This window comes from Mytilus californianus, unplaced genomic scaffold, assembly GCF_021869535.1.
Source record: "Mytilus californianus isolate M0D057914Y unplaced genomic scaffold, xbMytCali1.0.p SCAF_11, whole genome shotgun sequence".
Taxonomy (NCBI): Eukaryota; Metazoa; Mollusca; class Bivalvia; order Mytilida; family Mytilidae; genus Mytilus; species Mytilus californianus.
The window spans coordinates 9,121,318-9,147,614 of NW_026262593.1; the positions used below are offsets into that span (position 1 = coordinate 9,121,318).

The 26,297-nt window shown below is 31.7% G+C and overlaps 2 protein-coding genes across 3 annotated transcripts in view; one reads left to right on the forward strand and one right to left on the reverse strand.

Annotated features, from left to right (window-relative positions):
* Positions 1 to 706: 706 nt before the first annotated feature.
* LOC127720954 (uncharacterized) lies at positions 707 to 6,896 on the forward strand. Of its 2 annotated transcripts, none has more exons than XM_052227682.1 (7): positions 707 to 871; positions 1,880 to 2,234; positions 2,884 to 3,059; positions 4,467 to 4,629; positions 5,037 to 5,173; positions 5,616 to 5,763; positions 5,996 to 6,896. In XM_052227682.1, the coding sequence occupies exons 1-7, from the start codon at positions 835 to 837 to the stop codon at positions 6,267 to 6,269; spliced, it is 1,290 nt and encodes a 429-aa protein (XP_052083642.1). In that variant the 5' UTR covers positions 707 to 834; the 3' UTR covers positions 6,270 to 6,896. The 2 variants fall into 2 exon arrangements, with proteins under 2 accessions (XP_052083642.1, XP_052083643.1); XM_052227683.1 differs by having other exon boundaries at positions 2,884 to 3,029.
* A 1,268-nt stretch (positions 6,897 to 8,164) lies between these two features.
* The window catches only part of LOC127720781 (metabotropic glutamate receptor 2-like), a 49,937-nt gene continuing 31,804 nt past the window's right edge, over positions 8,165 to 26,297 (reverse strand). The window contains exons 6-10 of the mRNA XM_052227533.1: positions 21,518 to 21,802; positions 20,152 to 20,257; positions 13,120 to 13,259; positions 11,152 to 12,289; positions 8,165 to 10,421 (exon numbers count right to left, since the gene is read on the reverse strand). Of these exons, the coding sequence (XP_052083493.1) occupies positions 10,216 to 10,421; positions 11,152 to 12,289; positions 13,120 to 13,259; positions 20,152 to 20,257; positions 21,518 to 21,802 (1,875 nt within the window). The 3' untranslated portion in view covers positions 8,165 to 10,215. The remainder of the gene's footprint in view (positions 10,422 to 11,151; positions 12,290 to 13,119; positions 13,260 to 20,151; positions 20,258 to 21,517; positions 21,803 to 26,297) is intronic.

Here is a 26,297-nt window from a genome sequence, read left to right on the forward strand (position 1 = left end):
GAAGGAAAGACAAACTGCAACTTTGAGATGAAGGACAGCAATACTGTGACTTTGAGATGAAAAACAGCAATACAAGCTCTGTTACTTTGTATTCAGTTTGGTGAAGTGCGCTCGTGTAATGATTTCGTGTCTTGAATTCATACACCATATACTTTCTTTATAACTTGACACAAAATTAAAAAAAAATTGTTCTTATTATTTGTCTCTGGTCATATAAAAGTGCTAAAAGAATAACCGTTAGAACCTTTGAAACACATAAAACCATTTAACAAAAGGAACTACTTCGGTCATATCCGTTTACTTCAGCTGATGATTTGATTGGGTATGGTAGTTTGATGTACAATGAAATTAACAGTATATAATAATTATGGTAATGTTTGTACATGAACATTGCTTAAAATAAAAACCCTTACAAGAAGCTGACTCAGTGTATTACGTGTTTTACTGCAGTTACAAGTTCCAAGGCCCTGAGGCCCAGTGAAAACATATTATTTTGATTATATGACATATTTGTAAATATTTGTAATTATTACTGTACCTGTTAAATATTAATTAGTAGTATCATATACCCCGAGGAATGAAATACATCATTGAACACGGTCAAGTATAAGATTGATGCAATGAAAACTTCTTAATTAATCATCTCGAAGATGCATTTTTTAAATCACCCGATATTTAATCATTAAAATATAGCATTTGACGTCAATCTATCTATCCTTTCATTTCGGTCGTAATAACATTTCGAGTTAGATTCAGTGGAATTGATTTGCGTGTGGTTGTGGAGAAAACTTTAAAAGAAACTAAGCTCACTTAAAACAGAAACTAGCTTTAAGGATGATTACGATGGAATCGATTCTTATTACAATTACATGTAAGTATGCTTGATTAATTGAAACACATGTATTCCAAAATACAATTGCATTTTCTAGAATATACGACAAGGGTATCATCTAAATACCCTTCTTTAGACAGTTCTAAATTTTCTTAATTCAATTTATTATATATGCATCCAAATGTTTTAATTGCATAATCTGGGTTAAAAAGAATTTTCATAAAATCAGCAATATTTATTTTCTGGCAGAATGTCTCTACTATTTATATATTACGAAGTTTAAACACGAAAAATTCAAAGCTGTACATACGTACAGCAGTTAAACATGATAATTATATGCCAAAAAGAAGGGTTATAAATAATAAATTAAATAAGTTTTGAAGTTAAATGATTTAAAATTAATGATTATTATTATTATTATTATTATTATTATTATTATTATTATTATTATTAATTAGTTAGAAATAAATTTGAACATTAACTGCAGTTTATACCAAAAGCGCGACACACGCACACATATCATATATATATAAGATTTTCCTGATAATGTTTGAATAATAACAGTAATATACAACATACAAATTAACCAGACATTTCCCGTGTTTCCTTCGATTGCTATAATTGTAAGTTGTGGAATTTTTATTTGCTTGATAGACTCATTAATTGTTTATATCACGTCTAGTGAAAAGTATTTCATACACATTCTGGATAAGAATGAATTAAAAATATCTCAAAAGAATATGTCGACAGAAGAGAGGCTACAAAGTGCTACAATTTTAAGTGCGTACAAACTGTATAGACTGGTATAGAGGGCGGGACACTGAGTTTTGTTTTAAGGTATCATTAGACGGAAACAAATCAGTTTGTCGTTCTTCAAATCTATATATTCCCCGTAAGAAAGCAGCGAGTGACGACACGAGCGATATTATTACTACATATTTATTATGTTTCAGCACACACTGAAAAATAGAACTTTCTTTACAATTTATCCATGAAATTTTGAACTGTTCATAATCATTGTAAATGTTTCGTCAATATATTTTACAGGCTTTACAATGATTTTGCAGTCTGTTGCACAGTCAGTTCAACCCAGACAACCAGGACAACCAGGACAGCCAGGACAAAGACAAACATTTCCTATGAACCTTAGACAAAATCAAGGCAGACAAGTCCAAGGTCAAAACGTGCCTGAATCGACTTTGCCTGGAAACCCAGGCAACCAACAGGGAAACATTCTTCGTCAGGCTGACTCATGTGTGATGGAAGTTATTTCGATTAGTTCAAATTGCTTTCAGAATGCCGGTTACCAGTTACAACTTGTCGATGCTGTTATTTCTAACGGGACAATTACACCACTACCACCAAACGCCAACTTACTAGATCTTAGACGTGCCCTCTGCAAGTAAGTATGCTTTTAGCTAAAGTGTCCCACTCTAGGGGAATTAATATGGATCGGATTGTGTGGATGGGTATATCTGAAACAGGCAACTTTGAAAAATTAACCCATTCATATTCCATGTAGTAGTACTCGGACTTGTTACGGAGTTACGGAGACCTTAAATTTTGATTTTCAAATGAATGCCTTTTCTGTTAATTAGACAATGAAATATTCTTTAACACAGAATGTAAAGATATATCTGTAACATATGATTGATTATTGTCCACTTAATGCCCAGTGGCAAAAATTGCAAGCATTTTCTTGTCAAAACAAAAAAGATTATAATATTCTATTCATGTCGAAATAAAGGAAGATTATCATGTTCTTGTAATAAGAAATAAGAAATTAAAGAAGAACCTATTGGCATACTTTTAATTTTGGAATCTGAGTTTATCCGAACATGTCATTGGATTTTAAGTGTCAGTTATTTTGTCGTCTCCGTTGTCAAATTAGTTCAGGACTTCTCAATCCATGGGACAAATCAGAGCTTATCACTCTTTAAAGATATAAATGTGTATACAAATATTGATAAAGTTATGTTAAATTATAAAATTGAGAACAAAATTGCATATTTAAAATACAAATATATTAAATTTCAAATGATTTTTAACAGCATCCGGCCTCAGGTGATACAGTGCATTATTCCCGCAACATTAAACAAGAGAGGTGCTGGTTCTTGTACAGATCCTCTGGAATTTAACTTTGCAGAGAACCAGGTTGTACGAAGATTGTCCTCCTTACAGGATATGTGTGGAGCAGGTACATCTAATAATGGTCGTACTAACTCAGGTATATCTGGTTCTTTTGGTATCTTTCATATATCTGGTTCTATATGTATATTTCTTATATCTGTATATTTCTTATATCTGGTTCTTTCTGTATCTTTCTATGCCTCAGATTGCGGTGTATACACGCAATACTGGTGGCTTTCTTTTAATTTCGGGGATATAATCCATATAGGATTGTACGAAACTAACCCCAAGCCTAAAACTAACCCTTAGTTATCCTTACGTTACCCTAACACTAGCAATAGCCTTGAAACCTAACCCTAACTCAAAACAACCATATCATAACCCTAAACTGAACCTTTACACTAAAGTATGCGAGGGCCAAGCTGGTTTTTCTTGAAAATATTATTTTACACCTCGTTCAAAAAAACAAAACAATTAGGGGTAAACAAAATTACGCTTAGCTCACCAGGTTGTACTCTTAGGTACTCATAACAAAATGTTTGTGAAGTTTATAGATTTAGAGTATCACTTATTTATACATCCCAACAAGGACCTTAAATGAACGGTAAGCGAAAAAGAATAGGCAAATCTCCCTAAGGTCAACATTGGCCGAGGGAGAAGGAACCTAAGTTTCTTGATAAGTTCTAATTTTATCAATAGAAAAGTTTAGAAAAGTATAGTATTATTCATGCCAGTGCAGTAGTGCCGAAGCACTGACTACTGAGCTGATGATATCTACGAGGACTAATCGTCATCCAGCAGCGATATCGACCTATAGTGTTAGTTAGCGAAAATAACACTTGATAGATTTGGTACATCCTTTGCCATTTCTGGGTTATCCTACATCAGAAACGCTAAAACCCATCATTTGCAAGACAATGTATAAATGATAAAACAAGTAAAGAGCTATATGACAAAAAGAAACTAGTCATATCCGCATAAGGTCAACTTTGTCGGAGTGAGTTTGAACCTCCTTTTCCTGTTAATTGGAGAATTTAAGAAAGGTATATCATAAATCACGTCAATGCCGATGCATTGACTACTTAACTGATACATTGTGTAATAACCTCTGGGACTAACAGTCACCAGCAGTGGTACCGACACAGTGCTAGAAAACGGTCATTTTCAAATGCACATTCATTTTAGTTGTTATAATTGTCTAAGCGTAAGAAAACTGGTACCTGTCTGAATTATTATTACTGTTTTCGCATTGCATGTACTTTAGTTTTTACATGGAACCCAACGGTTGTTGGAAATATAATGTTCTAATAAATTTACACATTCTGTATTATCTCAAGAAAATATATTCACTATCGACTAAGGAATAACTTTTTAATGATTTCTAAAATATTTTGATACATTTAAATATTAAAAAATACACATTAAGATCTAAAACAACCAATTAAACAAAATTTACCGGGACATAAGGTAACTGTATATTTCATCACACAATGTTTTACTAAAGGTAATTTACCAACATCAAGACCATGTATCCAAACAGCCAACAGAGACTTACAAGGTTGCTATGGAAAAATTGGATTGACAGCAGATATGTTTATTTCAAATGAAACTGAAATCAAAGGTGCTATTATTGGAAAGGATAATCCAGCCGCATCTAAATTTTGCGGGTATGTACAGTATATAGTTTTAAAGTAGATCTGTAGATAGCGACATGCCATCGTTGTAGTCGATTTACATTGTTGTATTCATATCTGATACAATTATTATTATTATTATGTTGTTGTTGTTGTTGTTGTTGACATGTACAATACAAGCCGGTTGTGGAGTTGTCCTGTTTGCAATTCTTATGATTTTGAATGTTCCTCTGGTATCTTTCGCCCCTCTTTTATGGGTTTGGTTAACTTGTTGGTAATTACACTGTAACAGTTCTTATTCAATCATATACAATTTTATATTTGGGACAAACATTTTTTGTATTTTTAAACATAGCTGTTTCTGTAATTTTTTTCACTGTATAAATGTAGGAAATTTGTGTTCAGGTTTGCGTTTATAATACGTTTCATCCCAACTATAGACTTCGTGGTAAACTGTTTGGGTGTATGAGAGACGTTCTGGATAACTGCGCTGGCGCTGCCGAGTATCTGTTGCTGACTGGATACGACCATTCTTCCATGGAAGCCAGTATTGAGGTCCTCTGTGATGATATAGAAGGTAACTTTAAAGATTTTGTTTATTTAAAGAATTGTTATGATATAACTATATTAAAGTGACTTACATGTACAAGTGATGCCCACGCTCATCTTTTTTTCTTATTTTTTTTAATATCATTTTTGTAATTCACAATGTATATACAAATTTATTTAAAATTTGTAGAGTCAGTACGATGTGAAGGTTTTTATGTTGTTCCCTGTGCTTTTTGTATGGTTTGTTTGCCGTTTCATTGACAGTAATCCCACATTCTCTTGAATTAATACATATGAATTGCAAGAAAGCTGTGTGACAGTAACACAACAACAAAAACATGAAAAAAAGATAATCTACAGGTCATCATGCAATTGTTAGTGACAAAGTGCCTATTATAATACATGAAAAGTTATCTTATTATACAAGACTGAACGTGAATGTATAATTTTGGGGACATGTTTCGTTACAGTATATATTGATGGTCTCCAGTGTTTCCAAGAGGCAACAACTGACGTCAAAAACTGCATGGACAAAATGTCTTCTGGAATGATTGATTTGGCAGCGAGGCAAATCGAGTTTGGAATGAACCAAACAGCATTTTTCAAAGAATATTGCACGTGAGTGACGTTTTACTGTTTTCTTTTTATCTTTGATATTTTTTTCCAATTTGATCATTTGAAGTATTGTCTTACTCTTTTACTATTATCATTACTGATATTTTAAATATAATTAGTAATATCGTTATTGATATTATTATTATTTTTATTATTATTATTATCTTTTTTTCTGTCCTATTAGTGTATAATTATTGTGTATAAATGTAGTTATAATTCTGCGTTTCTGTTACAGCATTCGAGTAAGCCACCTCCAGTGTGACATGGGCGCATGGACAAGAAAATGTTCTCCTGCCAGCGTCGGGCTTAAAAATGAATATGAGTGTCGCCTGCTTCCAAAGACCTGCCAGAATGATCAGTCACTACAGAAAACATTGGCAAACGACGCCTGCAGCATTGATAACTTCGCGCGTAAACTCCGACAAGTATCAAGTGCACCATTCATAAGAGGAACAACATATATCATAAGTTTAACCACATTTATCCTGTCGGCCATTTTTATGTTGTAAAATGTTATCACCAAAACTGTGTCTTTCGTCTTTTGTTTTGAACAGTGCTGTTGTGTACATTATGTTTAAATAAATATATTTTTTTAATTTTTGTACAGCTGTAAAAAGATTTGTAACGATTGTAGAAATCCTGTATATATAAAATGTGTATAAATGTATCTGAAATTTATGAACTTTAATTAATTATAATAATGAAGCACATGAAATGTATATATTTTAAACAAAGCATGGTTAACGCCAATAAGTATTTAAAATTTTTTTTTTGCATGATTTGGCTTATTTTTTTAGAAATTATCTTTTTATCAAATATATATTATTGTTATTTTTAAAGGTTAAACGATGTGTGGCGGGACTATTTACTATCCACCCGAAATATATAAAAGAAATGATTTTTAAAGTAGATCTAGTAGTTACAAGTGCCTTGTAAAAAATATCAAAATTACATTTGAGAAGTATATTAGTATGTTTTTGACACATTCAAATGAAATATAAATACAGAGTTTGCAGTACATTGCTTATGATAGAGCTAAAGTTGTTGAAATTATTATAAATATTACAAATTAGAGTTGAATTCTATTCTGTCAATTGTCTCATGCATAATATTTTAATAACATTTTGTATGCTGTCTTGTCTCGTTTTATTGTGTTCTGTCTCAATGAGGTATACCCAACATCTCCATATTAACTAGACTCCACCATTTACTAGATTTAAATGGTTACTGCATGCGGAACCGTTTTAAACAATATATCCATTCAAAATTAAAACTTATATCTAGATATAAAAAGTAAACCATTATAGGTCAAAGTACGGTCTTCAAATAAAGGGCACCAAAAATTACTATTGTAAACCCATTCAAACGGGAAAACCAACGGTCTAATCTATATAAAAAACGAGAAACGAGAAACACTTATGAACCACATCAACAAACGACAACTACTGAACATCAGATTATAACTAGTTTTAACTAGTTCCCTGTATATCGTTGTGCGTATGCAAATTCTGCTCAACTCGAACATATTAATATTGGTACAGTGGATTTCTCAATTTGCTCTTTATTAAATACTGAAGGTCAAATACAGTTTAAGTCACATGTTAGGCTTTTGGCATCGAACAGCACTGTCGAAATGAAGATTGAAGCAATTTGTTTTTCGATAGATCTTTTTAATATAATTTTCTCATAAGACGTGTTTTTCTGCTTTCTATACGTTTCCGTTTGGCGGTCTTTTCAGTTCATAGTTGAAGACACAATCTAATAATATTACATCTGTGATATATACGACGAGGCATGATAGGTCTGAGTTTTCATTGAATGGTAGCAAACCGGCAGCGCCATTTTATTGGTTTTTTTTTTTAGAATTTGAAACTATACGAAGAATGAAAAATGATGAAGGTATATCTATAATATTTCTTACAAATTCATGGATTTGCAATATTTACATTATTTATCACAACTGTTTAGAGCTCTGACAGAAGAAGGGACAGAAAGTTATCGGGTTTTTTTAAAGAATTGACTCAATCGTATATTTGATATTTCACCCAAATGATATTAAGTAGTTTGAAAACCAGTGACTCAAGCGGATGCATTTTGGTGGAAACGATTCCATACGAACATTGCAAGCTGGTCAAATAATACTTGCATTATTTGATGCAGTATATATCAATATGTATTGTTTTAATTTCAATTTGTCGTCTGATGTTCTGTTACTAATGTTAGTACTTTTCTGAACAGATTTTTACTGTGCCTTTTCCTCTGTCAATTTTGATATTCTATTGATTGATATTAAGTAGAAAAGGCTGAGTACGTTAAATTGGTTCGTATACTAGCAAAATAAAGGTTAACGTCAGTGCTTGTCCTTCAAAATATCTTATTTTTTGTTGTTAACATATCTGTGGTAATCTCTGTTAAAATATTCTGTAATATTGTCTATTACTCGGGGCGATTTACACCTGGCATGCGGTATGTGCACCAGTTCACCAGTTAAGAGAGAATGTTGTCCTAAAGGTGTCTTTGTATGGGTTATTGCTGTTAAATTGCTGTTTTCCAATTCGAAAAACACAGAGTTTGAATGTGAGAGAATACAGTTACATGTACATGTATACTTTACAAATAATTTACATACTTTGAGATGAACGATCGCTGACATATTTTTGCAAGTAGTTATACCCATTTTTTTACTTTACCAAGTTAAGATCACATTCCATGTAACAGTTAACTTCACATACACAAACAAAGAGAAAACTCAAATAAACTTGCGTAACTTGATGTAACGTAAGTTTTATCGTTAGATTTTTTGAAGTGTGAAACTCAGTACGGGATATTTATGCCTGGCGTAACATCTTTTATCCTGCAATCAGCCAACTATTGTACAAATAACAGGTACACAAATAAATTTTTGCTTTATTTGTTCTTGTAAATACAAAGTTTCCAGTAAACCAGTTTCCATGTTGAGCAAGCGGTAATATGGATAAAATTATTTCATTTTGCGGAACAATTCATTTTAGGGTCCGTTTTGCTGTCCGAGTTTAAACTATGTCGATATCTTTGATAAATCAGAGACAATGATTTGGATTTTTAAAAACAACTAATGCTTCAAGTGCCGGGTGTAAATTGCAGGATAAAAACAACATATGTACATTGTCGGAAATATAAAATTTGTAATCGCTACGAAACAGGAGAAAAGGTCGGTGAGCCTCGCTTTTCGTCCTATTTCGAAAGCTCGTACATATAAATTTTATATTTTCCGACAATGTACATATATTGTATATATAACATTCCAATTTATATAAAGAACGCCTCAGTGGTTTCGTGGTAGCGCACTCCCCTACGCGGAGGATCTACGGTAGATTCAAACCAAAGACTTTATACATCTCCTCTAAGCCCCTACGCACGTGGTTTAGGAGTAAGAGCTTGTCGGCCCAGAGTTAAAATCATTGCGAACATGTCATCATTGAGACTGCTACTTTGTGAGCTAGATCGTCAAAGATCAGATGCAACGTGTCGGTCTAATACGAATCAGTATTTATATTCATAATATTAAAATATTCTCGACATAATATGCATGTAATATTTGCCACTGGATCTTTATGCGTACAATTGTCTTGATATTTTTGACTTGTCTTGTTCGTCAACAGTCATTTTAAATATTTCTTCGTTTAACAATGTTTGTTTTTTTACTTTGTGCTTGTCACTAGATATACAATTATATACTTCTTAAACCAGATAAGCTTATGAACGTCATTTAGACAAAAACTAACCAACTGGTTACTGTTTCTAAATAATACCACACACACACAAGCTTTTATTAGAATATTTTATTTACTATAAAACATACATAATTGAGCATAAAATGGAATTCTGTTTTTAGTTTAAGAATCTGACATGACTGATATTGTTGGATATACATATAAGGAGTTTCTTTTCAGTCATCTAATGTTCTGCAAGTTTTTGTCTTTTAACCTTTCGATACCCGAATTACCTGAAGAAATATGAATATACAGATACATATAGGCAAACAAATATATATTCAATAATATAATCGACACTAATTGAACCTTTAAAACGGGAATCGTTTTACCGTTCCAGAAACACACGCATTTTCGTTGAAATAATAACACAAAATTTGTTTTAATTGCCGTATTAAACCATTTGTATTTATTGTTTGAGACAGTTTGCCTTTTATATACATTTTTCTTTTCTATCAACCTGCCAGGTTTTTTTTCTTTTATGCTTTTTTTTTACAAAGTTAAATAAAAGATACCAACGTCTTTGACGAAAGCATTTTTTGTCTTCATATGAACCAAGTTAATTATACAAATATACAGCTACCATTGATGCAGGACTATGCATAACGCAGAAAAAAAACAATCTCATATTATTGACTTGCTGGACAAAAAAGTTCAAGAATCAAACTAAGCATACAAAAATATTTATGGGTTTCATTCTGTCTCATAATTGCACATCCTGATCTTGCTCTGTTTCTTCAGCCTGATCTTGTTCAGGCTCCCTGTTCTCATATTTGAGTCTTACAGGGAAGTTTAGTGTCTGCGTACTTATACTGATCCCATTGGCTTGCGTCAGATTAGTTGATCTACTACACAAGCTATTACATGAACCGGATGTTCTAAGTCTATGAGTTAATTCCATATCGGAACCTGCAAATAGAAAAATCAAATTGTTAACTTCAATATTGATTATTTAAATTCATAATGATCAATACATTCCGGAAGTTATGACTTAAACTCATAATTATGTGTTTCTTGTTTCATGTTTGGTTACTCTTGTTATATTTGAGGATTATGGGAAGGGTTCAGCGTGTTCCATACTTCTCCATCGTATTTATTTGAAAGGCCCACTTAAACCGTTGCGTAATTTAGGAACTATTTATATAAAAAAAAAGACAAATAACGATGCCTTTACGTCCTGTAAAAGTATTTTGACATGATTTCTGCTTGCTGCACGTTTCTTTTCGTTTAATTTCTTAAATTTCATAAAATTACCCATTTTTGTGTTTTAGAACTCCAGCATTTGAAATAAGGATGCAACCACTAGACAATCGGGGCAGTTTTTTAACTTGGATTTTGTAAGATATATAAATCAAAACTAGTAGTCAAGTATTGTAGCAGTTGGCAATCGCTTTCAATTCATTAACCTATAATTGGGGAAGGCAGTCAGATTAAAGATTTCTTCTTCTGATCTGTCTTATCTAACATAGCCCTTACTTTTCTTAGGCCAAACAAACATATATGCGTGTTAATGGTTTCACATGACAGAAAATATTGGAAGTATTATGAGCCATAATAAAAAGTAGAAAAACACTATACAAAATGATATTTCCTTTTTTAAAAAGTCGGTGTTGTTAATCAATACTACATGTCTATTTACCTTGGTATGATTTTGAATCTGTGTCTATACGAATGTTACATTTTGTAGCTCTATAATTATTTTGTACTACAGGGCCGGACATTACCGGCTTGGCTGCCATTAAAGATTGTCGGACGTTTCTTTCTGAATGAAATATAATGATGTATGATTTTGGCGCGAACATACATGCTAAAGCTACGGTTGCACTAAGGCTTATAGCAAACGACATGGTGGCTATTCTGATGTCTATTTCGTCTGCAGTACTAAAAAAAATTGGCACAAATGCTAACCATATAATACAAGTTGTATACATAGTCAATCCTATATGTTTTGATTCGTTAAATGCTTCAGGAATGTTACGTGTCAAAAATGCAAAGAAAGTACAAACAATAATTAAAAATATTGGATAGGTAAATCCCACCATATACCACGCCTCCACGGCGTCATTGCAAACTAACTGATGATCGTCTCTATTGGCATAATACGATATAACTTTTGGTGGCCGTAGCAGTACCCAAACTATACCCACTGCATTTTGAACTGCAACCAATGACCCACAAATCACAAGTTGTGATTTAGGGCTAATAAATTTAGGACGTTTTGTTGTTCTTTTCCCTGCTTTGAAGATTCTATAGATTCTGTTAGTTTTAGTCAGTATTGCAGAATACACAATTGAAAAACATAGTCCAATTCCAAATTTTTGAGCTCCACACGAAACTTCCGTTGGTTTTGAAACAAGTATAAAAGTCATCGAATAACACAAAAAAATTCCAACCAAAAGAACAAAACTCAGCTCTCTCCCTGATGCTTTTACGATAGGTGTAGCACTGTATCTAAGGAATGTAATCATTGCGGTAGATGTCGCTGCTAATCCAAGTGTTGCAACAATCATGGCAGAAAAACTTAAAGCATCACCATAGTCAAGAAATTTCTGTGGAATTGGTTGACAATAAGATTTATCGGCAATTGGTATTGTACCCATAGGACACGTGACACATTCAGATTTCGATGGCATGTATTGATAAGTATGACATTTCATACATGTCCAACAACAGGAGTCACCTTCAACAAGTTGAGTTGCTTCCCCTGGTCCACATGGATGACTACAAACAGACGGTGGATGCATCGGTTCGTCAAGTCTGTACGTTAAGTTTTGCATCTGTTTATATAAAAGAAATAGTGTAAAGATCGAGCCTTTTGTGAAACAATTATTTTATCATACGATATTTTTTTAATGATGTGAATTCATATATTGTCTTGTCAACCTTCAAAGGTAATTTAACCGTGTGTCATTGGAATATTTAAGTAAGAACTCCTGCTAAAATTGTCCAGATAAGAATACTCTATTACTCGAGTTTGTGAGTGCAATTGATATTTTAAAAGGTCATATTTCAGAATATCGGCAAATTACAAATGTTACATAGTGCAGTATACTTAACTGTCATCGTGTCAGGACCAACTGTAATCATTTAACATAGAACAAATGGTAAAAAGGTTCATTTCTAATTGACTTAAAAGTAACTACCGAATGGTTATCTTAAGAATAAGAGTCAGTGTCTCTTTAAAAATTAATTGTGCGAAGCCTTTTGTGTAATGTTGACAACAAAAACAAATATAAACATATGCATAATCCTTGATATTTACAGTACTGAACGAGCATGAGGTCGATTATCAAGGCAAACTAGCTATTAAATGAAATCGCGGAATACCAAATGACTCTTTTGTTTTATTATTCCTAGTGTTGTTGATCTAGGTGTGTTAAAGCTACAGTGTACGAATTAAATATGATATATAGGTTTATACATTATCATCTTGGTGTATATAAAAATATTTGAAAATCACATATGGTTTATCTAATTTACAATACACCGATGTAAACTTGTTTGCTTTTAAAGGTCGAAAACACACAATTCGCTCTTACATTTTTAAAGAAACTAAGTGTCTTAGGGAATCTACACCGAGTTCAATTAGGACAATAATTTTACAAACCTCAGAGAGATTTCCATTTTTGAAATATCCAACTGTACTCCATTCATATACACCTTTGTCTTTTTGATGAAAATTAAGGATTCGGTATCGAGCTGGACCATCTCCATTAGGCAGAAACTGAAAGTCATCACCGGACAAACCTTAAAAAGAATAACGATATCATTTTTACAAAACAGTTATCAGTCTTATAGTTTTTTCTTGATAAAATATTAATATCCGATGGATACGTTGTTATTGAACAGATCAAAGTTTTGATATTGTGTAGATATGGATATCTTAATTTTTCATGTTAAATAGTATTGCTTAAGGTGGTACCCAACACCTTGACTAATATTAATTTGGCTCGTTTAATTTTCGTAAAATTTTGACAAAATGTTTACTTTGACCCTTTGACAAAAATATAAAAATTTCAAAAAATTTGAACCAACAACTTTATCAGAAAAATTTCATTGGTTATATAGCAGTTTGACAAACATTAATTTTGATCATTGAGAAGCTTAATATTTCCTTAACAATACAACGTAATTAAAACGTTTAGCTGATTTTTACAGAGTTATCTCCCTGTAGTGTTAGGTACCACCTTAACATGGGAAACAAGTGTTTTAGTATTGTTACGAAATAAATATGTTTATTTTTTTATTTTTAAAGTATAATATTAAATGGATATAGGAAGATGTGGTATGAGTGCCAATGAGACAACTCTCCATCCATATAACAATTTATAAAAGTAAACCATTATAGGTCAAGGTACGGCCTTCAACACGGGGCATTGGCTCACTTCGAACAGCAAGCTAAAAAGGGCCCCAAAAATTACTAGTGTAAAACCATTAAAACGGGAAAACCAACGGTCTAATCTATATAAAAACGAGAAACGAGAAACACGTATGAACTACATAAACAGACGACAACTACTGTTCATCAGATTCCTCTATGTTTGAATCAAAATTTTACCATTAATCATATATATTTTCATCAATTCACTTGTGATGCAGTGTATTCGTGGAAACAATTGGTTAAAACGATTTTGTAAGATTTGTAAGAAGAAATTTCTTAAGAAAACAAGAAAGGAAAGAAGTAAGGCCAATTTCACCTGTATTTATTTGTTTCGTTCCAGGATTTGGAATCTAAAAGTTTTCAAATCCTACTGAAATTTGAATATTAAAAAGATTATATCATATACTTAAAACTTTTTTCAACAGTTGAACAAATTTTCATTTAATCAAAATGTTATTCAACGCCGGTATATGTCACTGTTGAAGGCATTGTGACACAACATCGCCAATTTAAAAAGTTTTGTAAAATATTTCATTGAATCAATAAAGGACGTCTCTAACCAAAATGAATTGAGTTTTATCCCCGAAAGAAATCCATAGAATTTTTAGAACCTCAAAGTACACACACGGAGTTGTGATACTGTGAATTCAAGTAAAACCTGAAAATGAGCCTGGAGTGAAATTTGCCCTACTTTTCTAATGTTATGACTGCTCAATGATATAAGTTCAAAAATCTCAGAATTCGTCAGATTTTATAGATTTTTTATTTTATGATCATTTTATCAATTAGAAAGTTTTCTGTATTTATGTGGAATACAAAAAGTAACAAATAAATGAGAAGGTACATGAAGGGTTAATATTGGCCCTAAAATTCAATGTAATTAAAGTTCAGCAATTTTCATAAAGGTTTAATGAAAAGGAAATCAAAAATATCTGATAAATAGCAAATTAACCAGTTCAGATACATTCATCAGTTATTGTGTCTCTATGAGGTCATAATTGTGCACTCGATTGATGGAAATCTTAATTCTAACTTTTTCGTTTTACCAAATTTTGATGTTTTTGCGTCAACTCATTTATTCATTAAGATGTGTATCTGACCTACATGTATTTACCTCTTTTCATAATAAATTTATTTTGGTCAAAGATTGTGGCCAATGTTGTTCAGAAGGAAATAGACATTAAAACGGATTTCACAAGAAAATGTGATTTAAAACTGGTAAATTGTCATACGTCGGAGGTTTTCAACATTGCCTGAAACAAGCAACAGCCAGTGACTGCAGACAGAAAAAAAATCATTTTCTAAATTTGAATATTTCAGATTATAGATATATGTATTTATACATAATATTGATAAGAAATTTCTATTGTTTCGGGCCAAATGCAGTACCTCGCCATACTCATTTTATAAATGAATATAATGGGAAAACATACCGAACTACAATGCAAAATCTAAATATTTTAGTAAGTAACCTTAATCTTCTAATACAATGTACTACTAGAACCTAATGTTTCATGATTTTCATACAAATTTGTCTTCGATTATTAAAAGTAGGGAATTGTTCATCATTAACTTATCTGCGTTCTACACACGTCCTTTGCCTAATTTTGATTACAAACCAACAAACGTTCAAAGCAAATTTTAATATGGTTTGCACGTTCTTCATTGGTTAGTGTAAGATACAATAAATAGCATAATCCTTTAAAAATCTCTCATAATTCTTAATAGAATGGAAAATGTTTAGTATTTGAGATAATGATATTTTACTGTTAGTTTTAATATACGCTATGTTTTATATATTTGTATACTTATATTTTATGTTATATTAGTAGTGAGACTTTAATAAAATATTGAATCTGAATCTGCAATGAATATTGACCGCTGTTTGTCTATGCGTCATTTTACTGCTGGTCATGTTGTTGTTTGTGTTTCTCCGACTTATGGTTTTTGATTGCCATAAGCGATATGTGACGTTCATAAAAGACATTAATTGGCTTCCTGAAAACAATATTACCAAGCTATTAAATGGCTACATATAAACTACATTTTTATAATGATTACATGACTTTTTTATACCTAGGAAAACACTATTTTCTCCATTTCTTTTTTTTTTATTTTTTGAATTGTATCAATATTTCATTCATTACATCTTTTTGCTTGTTATATGAAACATAAATTACTCAGATGAAATCTGGATTATGACAGTAGAAACTTTGTAAGATTGTGCTTATTAAATGCCTGATCCGATTTTATATACACCAAGGATTACATTTCAAAAGAAATCAATATTTTCTACAGAAAAGACAACCAATACTTTAAACATCGTTTGTCTGTTGTAATTGTCATCAGTGAAACAAAAAGAGGTAATTCAATGTCTGTCGTTTCTTGTTGCTACTGAATTAAAAATAGCCTCAATTAAATTTAATAGTCAAGTAAACACAAATAACATACATTGTTTTATCATAGTATTTTATTTCTATTTTTTCTGTAAATTCAAAAAAATGTATTTTTTATTGTGGCCGGATTAGTTTTGCAAAAAATATTAACTGTTATTTGTATCAATTTATATTCTGCGGGATCGCATACATTGGTCTCGCATTTTCTTAAGCTGATCTTAAATGAAAACAATAATATCAACATATTTTTTTTTATTATTTTAACTTTGTCATATTAGTGTATGTGAAATGTTTATGCTTGTATTGCAAACAATTCAGAATATGGTGGACTTGATTCATGAATATTTTTCAATCTTTTTCTGATTTCTAGTGTATAACCACACACCTTTATGGAAATCTTATATCTTTTTAAATTTTAAATGAAAACAATAATATCAACATATTTTTTTTTATTATTTTAACTTTGTCATATTAGTGTATGTGAAATGTTTATGCTTGTATTGCAAACAATTCAGAATATGGTGGACTTGATTCATGAATATTTTTCAATCTTTTTCTGATTTCTAGTGTATAACCACACACCTTTATGGAAATCTTATATCTTTTTAACTTTAATCGAGCAAAATTATGTTATTTATAGGACAATGACATTGTTGTTCTTGGTACTGATAGAATTGCGAGAGAGCCGGCTAAGTCAAGCGCTTGTATTTGAGATGATAAGTCAGCATCAAACATACGAAATAAAATTAAGGAAGGACCATTTAACTTTGAGGGTTAGGGAGGTTTTTTTTTTTTTTTAAATTCTAAATTTCCGTCGTACCACGCAATTAACATAAAATTCAATGGCAAAAAATCTTTATCAGAATATTTTTTTCCTTCTCCCCGATTAAATTTTTTTATTTAAAATTAAAAAGAAAAACGAAAAGCATTACTACCCTCTTAGAATGAAATGGTCGTTCCTTTATTTTTTTTATCGGCAATTTGTCTTAACAATGTTTCTTTGGTCAGAACATAAAATTACATGTGTAGTTGATAAAACTTTTTACCCGTATGAAACGTTCCAATAGTGGTTCGGTTGCATGAATAAACTCGTCTGCGTTTCATTGATAAATTCACGGGGATGAACATAAAAAATGTGCATTGTTATGGGAGCTACCATTTGATTTGTTAGGGGTGGTGGTGGGGGCTTGGATGAAATTTGAAAAAAGGCAGGACAGATGTTTTGAGTAAAAAAAAGGCAGGATGAGCAACTTGGAAAAAAAAGGCAGGATGACAATTTAGGTAAAAAAAGTCAGGATAAACTAATAAAAAAAGGCAGGACCGAATAGAGTGAAAAATAAAAAGGCAGGACAGAGATTACAAGTATAAAAAAAATGCAGGACAAAATTTTTCATCCTAGCCCCCCATAAAAATCAAATCGTATCTCCCTAAATTCGGTTCGATTCCATGACCTTAAAAATAAAAGGTAGTAAAATCAAAATTAGAATGTTCAAATTATAAATAAAATACATTGTTTCTCAATAGTATATGAACAGTTGTTTTGTTCTGTCAGTGTTTAGACATGTGGTGGTTTCAGTTCAAATAAACTAACTTACAAGAGAGGGGCAAAAGATACCAGAGGGACATTCAAACTCATAAATCGAAAATAAACTGACAACGCCATGGCTAAAAATGAAAAAAAAGAAAAACAGACAAACAATAGTTCACAAAACACAACATAGAAAACTAAAGACTTAGCAACACGAACCCCACCAAAAACTGGGGGTGATCTCAGGTGCTCCGGAAGGGTAAGCAGATCCTGCTCCACATGAGGCACCCGTCGTATTGCTCATGTTAGTACAAACCCGGTAATATTCTAAATTGGTAGGTCACATCCGTGAAAAGGGAACGGGATTGTAGTTACGACATTAGGAACATATCCGCTATCCTCTGTGAAACGGATATTGATCTTTTATGGGGTCCAAAGCAAATGAAAGTGACGAATGTCAGGTAAAATACATAACTATATATATATATATATATTACTTTTTAAAAGCTTCGAGCACGATTAATAGAATCAATTTTTGTAAATGTTACAAGCTGAACGTATTGATGTATTAAAAGGGTTTACATTAGTGTATTTCTATTTAAGTTTCTTCTATGTCGTGGTACACAATGCATTGGATCTCGAATGACCTAATATTAATTACAAGATGCCTTTTGAAGCTTCTCCACGCAGCATTGGTATCATTCAGTTCTGACAATGTCAATTATAACTAAAATTCTGGAGGCAAAATGTTTGAACACAAGATATGAAGCAATCTTAGTTCCATCACGACATTATGAATACTGATATCTTTAAAAAAAAATATGCTGTTTTTGTAATTGTCTGTTCGATCTTCACAATTAATGTTTTTTGAGTGTTTGCATAATTCAAAGTTACACATTTACAAAAATAGATTCTATTAATCGTGCTGGATTTTTTTGAAAAATTGAAATAAATATAGTTATGTATTTTACCGGACATTCGTTTCTTACATTTGCTTTGGACCCCCAAAAAGATCAAGTGAATAAAAAATAGTAATAAAAGATACACAATAAATTGAATTGAAAAAAAATTTTGTTACACTTACAATATATCAAAGGCGACCTCAGCCGATGTCAGTTTCTATTAAGCATATCATTATATTTATGATGATCATAGCTTTTATAGCAGGCTGATTGTATCCAACATATTTTTGTAATCGACGACAATCTTAGAATAGAACTTTATTAGTACACTTGTTTTGTTCAGAATAATTATGCAATTTTAAAGAAATAAAAAGTACCTCGACATCAATACGTAAAGTGTACATGTAATTGTTTTATTGGTAAATCGTAAAATCATAACGCTAAACCGAAAAGACATCTAGTTCTAAGGGGAAATTATTTTAATCATCTGAAATATCGACTGGCAGACCTGTTCATAAGGCAGACTTAGGTTTGTTAAATATAATTGCATCATGCTTGACTGCTCAGAACCTTTGAAGTTGCGAAAGGGAGCAGTCAAGATGTCTGCTCTAAGTTATCGTTTTTTACAGTGATGACCGCATCTATCTGTACCTATTTTATAATTGCACATATCTGATGTAATTTTCACCTTAATTGCATATCCGAAAACTTCATTTCTGTTTTATTTCAAATAGTGCATCGAAGGAACTTTAATCGCATAATCACAATATATCTACTGAAAAAATAGCATGCAAAATTTCTGTAATCAGAGAGTGCCCAAATTGACGCCCTTTTATCAAACATGTTTTTTAAAGATTTTGAGAGATCCTTTTTTTTTCAAGGTAGAATTATGGGTCATTTACATTCTTTCTATTACTTGTATTATGATAGGAGTACATACACAGCACCAACGACAATTCTTCGAACTTTAATTCTTGACATTATTCGAAATACAAATATATTATAAAATATATATCTGCACAAAATTAAACAGGAAGGCAATTTTGAATGCAGATAGGTCCTTATAAATGAAGTGGTTCGGCATTTGAATCTTACATTTATTCTCCATATTTTCAATCATTCAAAAACGAGTGCACATACTGACACGAACCCCGCAATATTCTAATGTGCCTATTCCAAGTTTTCTCAATTGAATTGTTTCATTTTTTCATGACGGGGCCTTTTATAGCCGACTATGCGGAATGGCCATGCTTTTTTGTCATTTTTGAAAGCCGTACGGTTGCCTTTAATTGCTTCCATTCACTTCATTTGAACTTCTTATTTTTATATTTGTTCTAAGACTTTCGAATTCAAAGTCCAGTTAATTGGAATTTGATATACATAACAGTTAAGAAGTTTCACATCAGTCTATTTTATTAACCCCATACTTTACCTTTAAATTGTACCTCTAAAAGAAACTTTTTCAGTTGTTCACCATCTATTGGGTTCATAGCATCGCATATTCCATTGGTATTTGGACAGAGTGTTTGGTGCATATTCTAAAATTATTCAAATATTACCTTAGTATTACCTTTTGTATTATCAATGACTTTTATTTGATCTCAAATGCTATGCACATGAGTGCATTAATATGCAAATGTATTGTCCCGACGAAAATTACTTTGAATACGTTTGTTTCAGATCTTATCATTTTCAGAATATGTACAAATTATAGGCATCATCATTTGTATGTTTAAAATGAAATGTTGGATAAAGAAAAAGAAAATTGACAACTTGACATCTCATGCTAAAATGCGTTTTTAAAAAAAGATCTTTTAGGTTAGCACTTTATTTGGGAGTAATGAGTTTCAGAGACTTCCCTGTTGTCACAATGCTTAGATAACTCGTCAAAACCTTGACTTTTGCAGAATATTCGTTCTGACTAATACAAAACGTCAACAAAACCGGCTGAAATTTCAAATTTTCGTAGATAAGGAAACATTCTTTGTGATAATCATACTGAGAAGCATACATTTCTTAGGATTGTGTAATGTGAAAACTCAAATAGAACAATGTTTTAACAACCCATGTAACGGCATGTGTTTGCTGTATATATGATTAAAATAAAATCCCTATACATGTTTGCTATGCTTTTTAAGCTTTTGAAGTTATTCTGTGCGGTTTGTAATTTGGTTGCATTTAAACCAGGTTGTTTGTTTTCTAATTTGTATTTGTTTTACATTTTGTTACTCTGCGTCCTTTCATACAAGTAGTATGGGTTTTTTAAGTCTATAATGTAAGCTGTTGTTGTTTACATTCTTGTCCTACGGTCTTGAAGAAAAGTTGTATCAATGGCAAACATACCACATTTTCTTATTTCAAATTGTAATAAAAGAGGGACGAAAGATACCAGAGGGACAGTCAAACTCATAGATCGAAAACAAACTGACAACGTCATGGCCAAAAATAAAAAGACAAACAGACAAATAATAGTACAGATGACACAACATAGAAAACTAAAGACTAAGCAACACGAACCCCACCAAAAACTGGGGGTGATCTCAGGTGCTCCGGAAGGGTAAGCAGATCCTGCTCCACATGTGGCACCCGTCGAGTTGCTTATGTTATTACAAATCCGGTAAATAGTCTAATTCGGTAAGTCACATTCGTGAAAAGGGAAGGGTATTGTAGTTACGACATAAGGAACATATCCGATATCATCTGTGAAACGGTTATTCCATAACGGTCAACCAACTCGTGATGGCGTCCGTAAAATTTACGAAGGGATGACTTCAACTTCACCATTTAATAAAGTATACCTTAATTGCATGTGCAAACGCCATAACAGCATCGCTGACAAATTGTAATTGAGCTTCCATGTCAAATGTGTCTAGATTAAACGATTCATTGCCTGTACAGTCCTTCATAAAGTTCTCGTTATAAGGTGTCCATGGACTACCAGGATATTTGCATTTGAAGTGTTGTTCCCAGTATTCAATAAACCAAGGATTCCTATGATTGCTTCCAGGTTTTAACTTTAAGAAATAATTCTTAAATCCTTTTACTTCGTATGCTAATGGTTGTGTTGTAATAGCACCTTCAACCTGTTGAAAGATAATATATACAAATTCCACATGGACGCTGATGAGAAAGACATGTTTTTCTTATAAAATTGCTTCTAAATGTATTAGACTTTCCAGTTATTTCGTTTACTGATAAAGAGGTCAATCGTTCTAGGTATTTCATTCGTTTAACATTTTAATAACACAAACGGTACCAATTCGATGCACTTGATGCGCATTTCGACAAATAATGTCTCTTCAGTGAAGCTCGAGGCCAAAATGTATTGGAATATCCAAAATCTAATACAAATGTTGAAGGGAGGATCAAACAAAAAAGGATCGAAAGTATAGCCAAATTCAGAAAAAGGAACCAGAACTTTGTATGAGGGAGATATATTCCTTAATTTAAAATAATTTCCAAAATTTTATAACAGCAAATTTTAATCAAACAATATCCGTATGTTCATGTAAGTACCGAATTAAGCTATTCTCGATGTACGATTAAAAAATATACCTTTACATGTTTTTTGGTTCTATTTTTTTTTCAAATTTTTATGGGATTTAGTTAAGAAGCAGTCTTAAACATAAAAATAATGCACAATATTTGAAATTCGGAAATATTTTCTGCTTGAAATCCTTCGAGGTAAATACCAATATTGTGAATGTTTGCCACGAAAACTTATAAAGATGTCTGATTATTCTCATGGTTATTATCCAGTTAAAGAAGAAGATTATTATTCATTCATCGTACATCGGAAACGTCCTTTGCTTATTAAATTGTACATAAACGTTAACGAGGAAATAAAATGAACATCCTAAGAATTGTCAATAGACAAATAAAGTCCGTTTATAAGAAGGACACAACACGTATCAATAAAACGTTTTTATTTCCTTGGTAAACAGTATAACGGGTTTATGGATATAGTTGTTTGTATTACTTGTATGAAAAAAAGAACCGTTTACTTATTTGTGTATTTAGTTCTGACTCTATTAATAACTATAATGATAAGACCATTAATCGTAGAGACTGAAAATGAGTTATAGACTGGTAAGTATTTATACGCAACGAATTGCGCTACACTATAAGAGAGTAGAATGTAAATGAAATACTAATATCAGAATCATACCATTGAAAAGAGAAATAAACAAGCAAACAAACACATGAAAACCAATGAAAAACTGACTAACAGTGGAAAAATAGATTGTTTTGTTAAGAATTTGACTTTTAGAAAAACCATGATCGGTGAGAGAGAAAAAGTTTTAAAAAAAATATCAAAACAAATAAATAAAATAATGACGAATGGTTTTACCTAATAAGAAAATGATAAATGTATAAAATAAAAATGTAGAATTAAGACACCGACACAAAAATCAGAAGTCAAAAACTCGAAATGACAGATGAGACAAAAGTGAGATGAATAGTATTATTTTGACCAATAGCAATATATACAAAGTAAGGTAACGGAGTCACCAATCTGAGTAATATCTAATAACTACCGTCGAACCAAAAAGAACAGACAGTGTTTAATATGACATTCGAATATCTAAAGCTTTTCATACACATTAATACATTAGAAAATTAAACCAATATCAAAAATGAAAAAAAGACAGTCAGACAAAAAGATACCAAAAACGGCAACAAAAAATTAAAAATTAAAAAAAAAATAAATTAAAAAAAATCCCCAAACATTTATGTACAAAAAAACGTTCAAAACAAAACCTTAAACCTAAAAAAGAAGTCAAATTCAAACAAAAGCTATACTGATTTCAATCTTTTCATTTATAATTGTAAATCTACAATTCGAGAAGACTAAATCAATAAATATTTTCTTTTAAAAACATCAATGCGAGCAATCAAGTCAGACGTTTATTGTATAAACACGCTGATATTAAACTATGCTTCGCCTTTTTTCCTCCAGTAATCAAAAGTGTAATAATCCTCTAAACAAAATAACACTCTGCGAAACACGATCGTTTTCCTTTAGGTGGTGTTCGATGTAGTCTTTTGTGGTCAAGCATTATCAAATTTCTTCCAAAAGCGACCAATCAGAAATAATTTTCAATCATTTGCCTAATTCATACGTTTAAATGCAATGATGTATAAAGTTAATAATAGCTGTTGTCTGTGAAAGATAAACTATCATGCATTTTATTTATTAATTGCTTTTGTGTTTAAACGGGGGAATCAGATACCTATGGGCAATCTGAAACCAGGAGTTGATGAACAAATCAGACAGCAGAGTGTCTATGCCTAAATGAAAACAGAATAAACACAAACAACTACTGTCCCTATAGCACTAAACATATCATGAAACTCTTTTTTTCCCTATGCATACCCTCTCGTACTACATAATTATATACGTAGATAAATTGACCTTTACCTTACATACTTATTTAGAAGTAGTTTAAATATTGTATGACTGTTGATATAAAGTGTTTGTATCAAACTCAATTTTGAATTAAAAAAAAAAGCAGCCAATTATGGCAATAAAACGAGTGAGAATTTTATACATTTTAAACAAGGTGTCCATGTTCTATAAACATAACATATAATATTGAACTTTTCATAGGTTTACTTGTCATTCTTTTTAATCAGTATTGGCACCTTGCAAGATTTATTCGACCAGTAGTTTCAACATATATGGTTTTAAAGCACAACTTTAATATACAATTACGGTCCTCGAAGGAGGTTGATATCCAAAATTGTCAACCCTGCTAAGGATTATATCCCTGAGGGATTTAGCCCGAGGGGAATAACACTTCGCAGGGATGACAATTTTGGGTATCGCCCGACTCATAGGACCGTTACTGCTTTATTATGCCGAACACATATTGGCATTAAATTTGGCCCGTGGAAAAAGACCAAAATAAACAAGTATCATTTACACCGGTGAATATCCCTATAATTCAACGGCGGCGAATAGTAGGATTTTTCACCGGACGGTACAATTTGTCGATGTTATACACCGGCCCTGCTGATTTAAACGAAAATATCCAAACTAATTCACCCCATGTGATCTATTATTAGCTAATGGATTTATTCAATTATACTTTGAAGTATAATAAGCATAGTTACCTAAACCTACAATTATGAAATATTTCAAGCTTTTTTGGGGTTACTTAATTTGCTATGTAGCAGTTTTACAACGAATGAGTGATGATATGCAATGCATTAATATTATGACAATGATTAAAGTAGCAGAAAATAGCAATGCTATTTTACTTTACTTTAATAGACTATTTATATTTCATGTTATCTAACCTAAGGCCAGGATGCACTCCTGACACAAAGACTGCTCTAACAGAGTTATGATGAAACACGACTGCAATCGACACTGCTTTTACTGTCCTTATGTCACGAATTGTTTGACTGATATGTCTGTGTCTCACTTTTTCGCTGATATTGATCTTTAGATTTCAGGAAAGTCGTCTAATCTGTTTATCTAACGAGTGTGTACTATTCAAGATTGTGACATTTTGATTGAATGCAGATTTGGGTGGCTGGTGATGCATGCAAAGAAGGAAGCGCTTTCCCTGCCAAAATACCGGTATCGGACTGTTTGAAGTTCATATAATTCCTGTAGTTTTTGTTTTTCCCTTGAGTTGTATGGTTGAAATGAGAATTGAACATCTGTAAACTACTTTTACCTCTAATTCATCATTCGAGTCAAAAGTACGAAGTATAATGAAATGAAATGAACTCTCTGTATAATTGTACAAGACAGCGTCGACCAAATGGACATACTATAATCATGTTTTAACTGTTCAGTACACGCACCATTCGAAAACGCATATGCCTATAAAGTATTCAATCAAATTAATACTTTCACAATTTCGTGAACCAAAGCGCTCTTCTGGATTTACATACATCAGGAACGTTCATACAAAAACATTAACACAAATTCAAGTTGCAAAGATATAAAATATAATATATACATAGATTTTCTATAGGATTCAATCATTTTTATTGGATGACATCACGCATGTGGTGATTTAAAGTGATGTTTATTCTCATATAAATGCAATAGCCATTACTTTACGAGTTGTGAAAACGTTAAAAAAAATCCATGGGAATGTTTAAAACTCAGAAACGAAAATCATGATGTTACTTGTAATGTCCTGGTTTATGCATTAAAATGTAAGTTGAAGCGCTTAAAATAGAAAATAAGTTTTGTTCAACGTTTTAACACTCGAGGAAATACAAAAAGAAGCAGCCATTTCTTTAACAACAACACGTTGTCAACTCTATATCAAGAAGTATTTTTTCGTTTATTTTCCTAGTCAATTTAGAAAGTAGTACTATAAGGCTTCAACCTATTAATTCAAAGCACTACTTAATAGCCAAATCAAGTAATGTTGGAATCACTGACCTTCGAGAGAACCCGTGTAGTTGATTATGAAATTAGCATGAATTGTTGAAGTAATGTCTATATAATTGCAAAAGTGTGAAGCAAAATTGAACAGGAAATTAATTTAAAGTCTTTCAATTAATATTGTATTAAAATTGTGGAAATAATTGACCAGATTCCTAATCGAA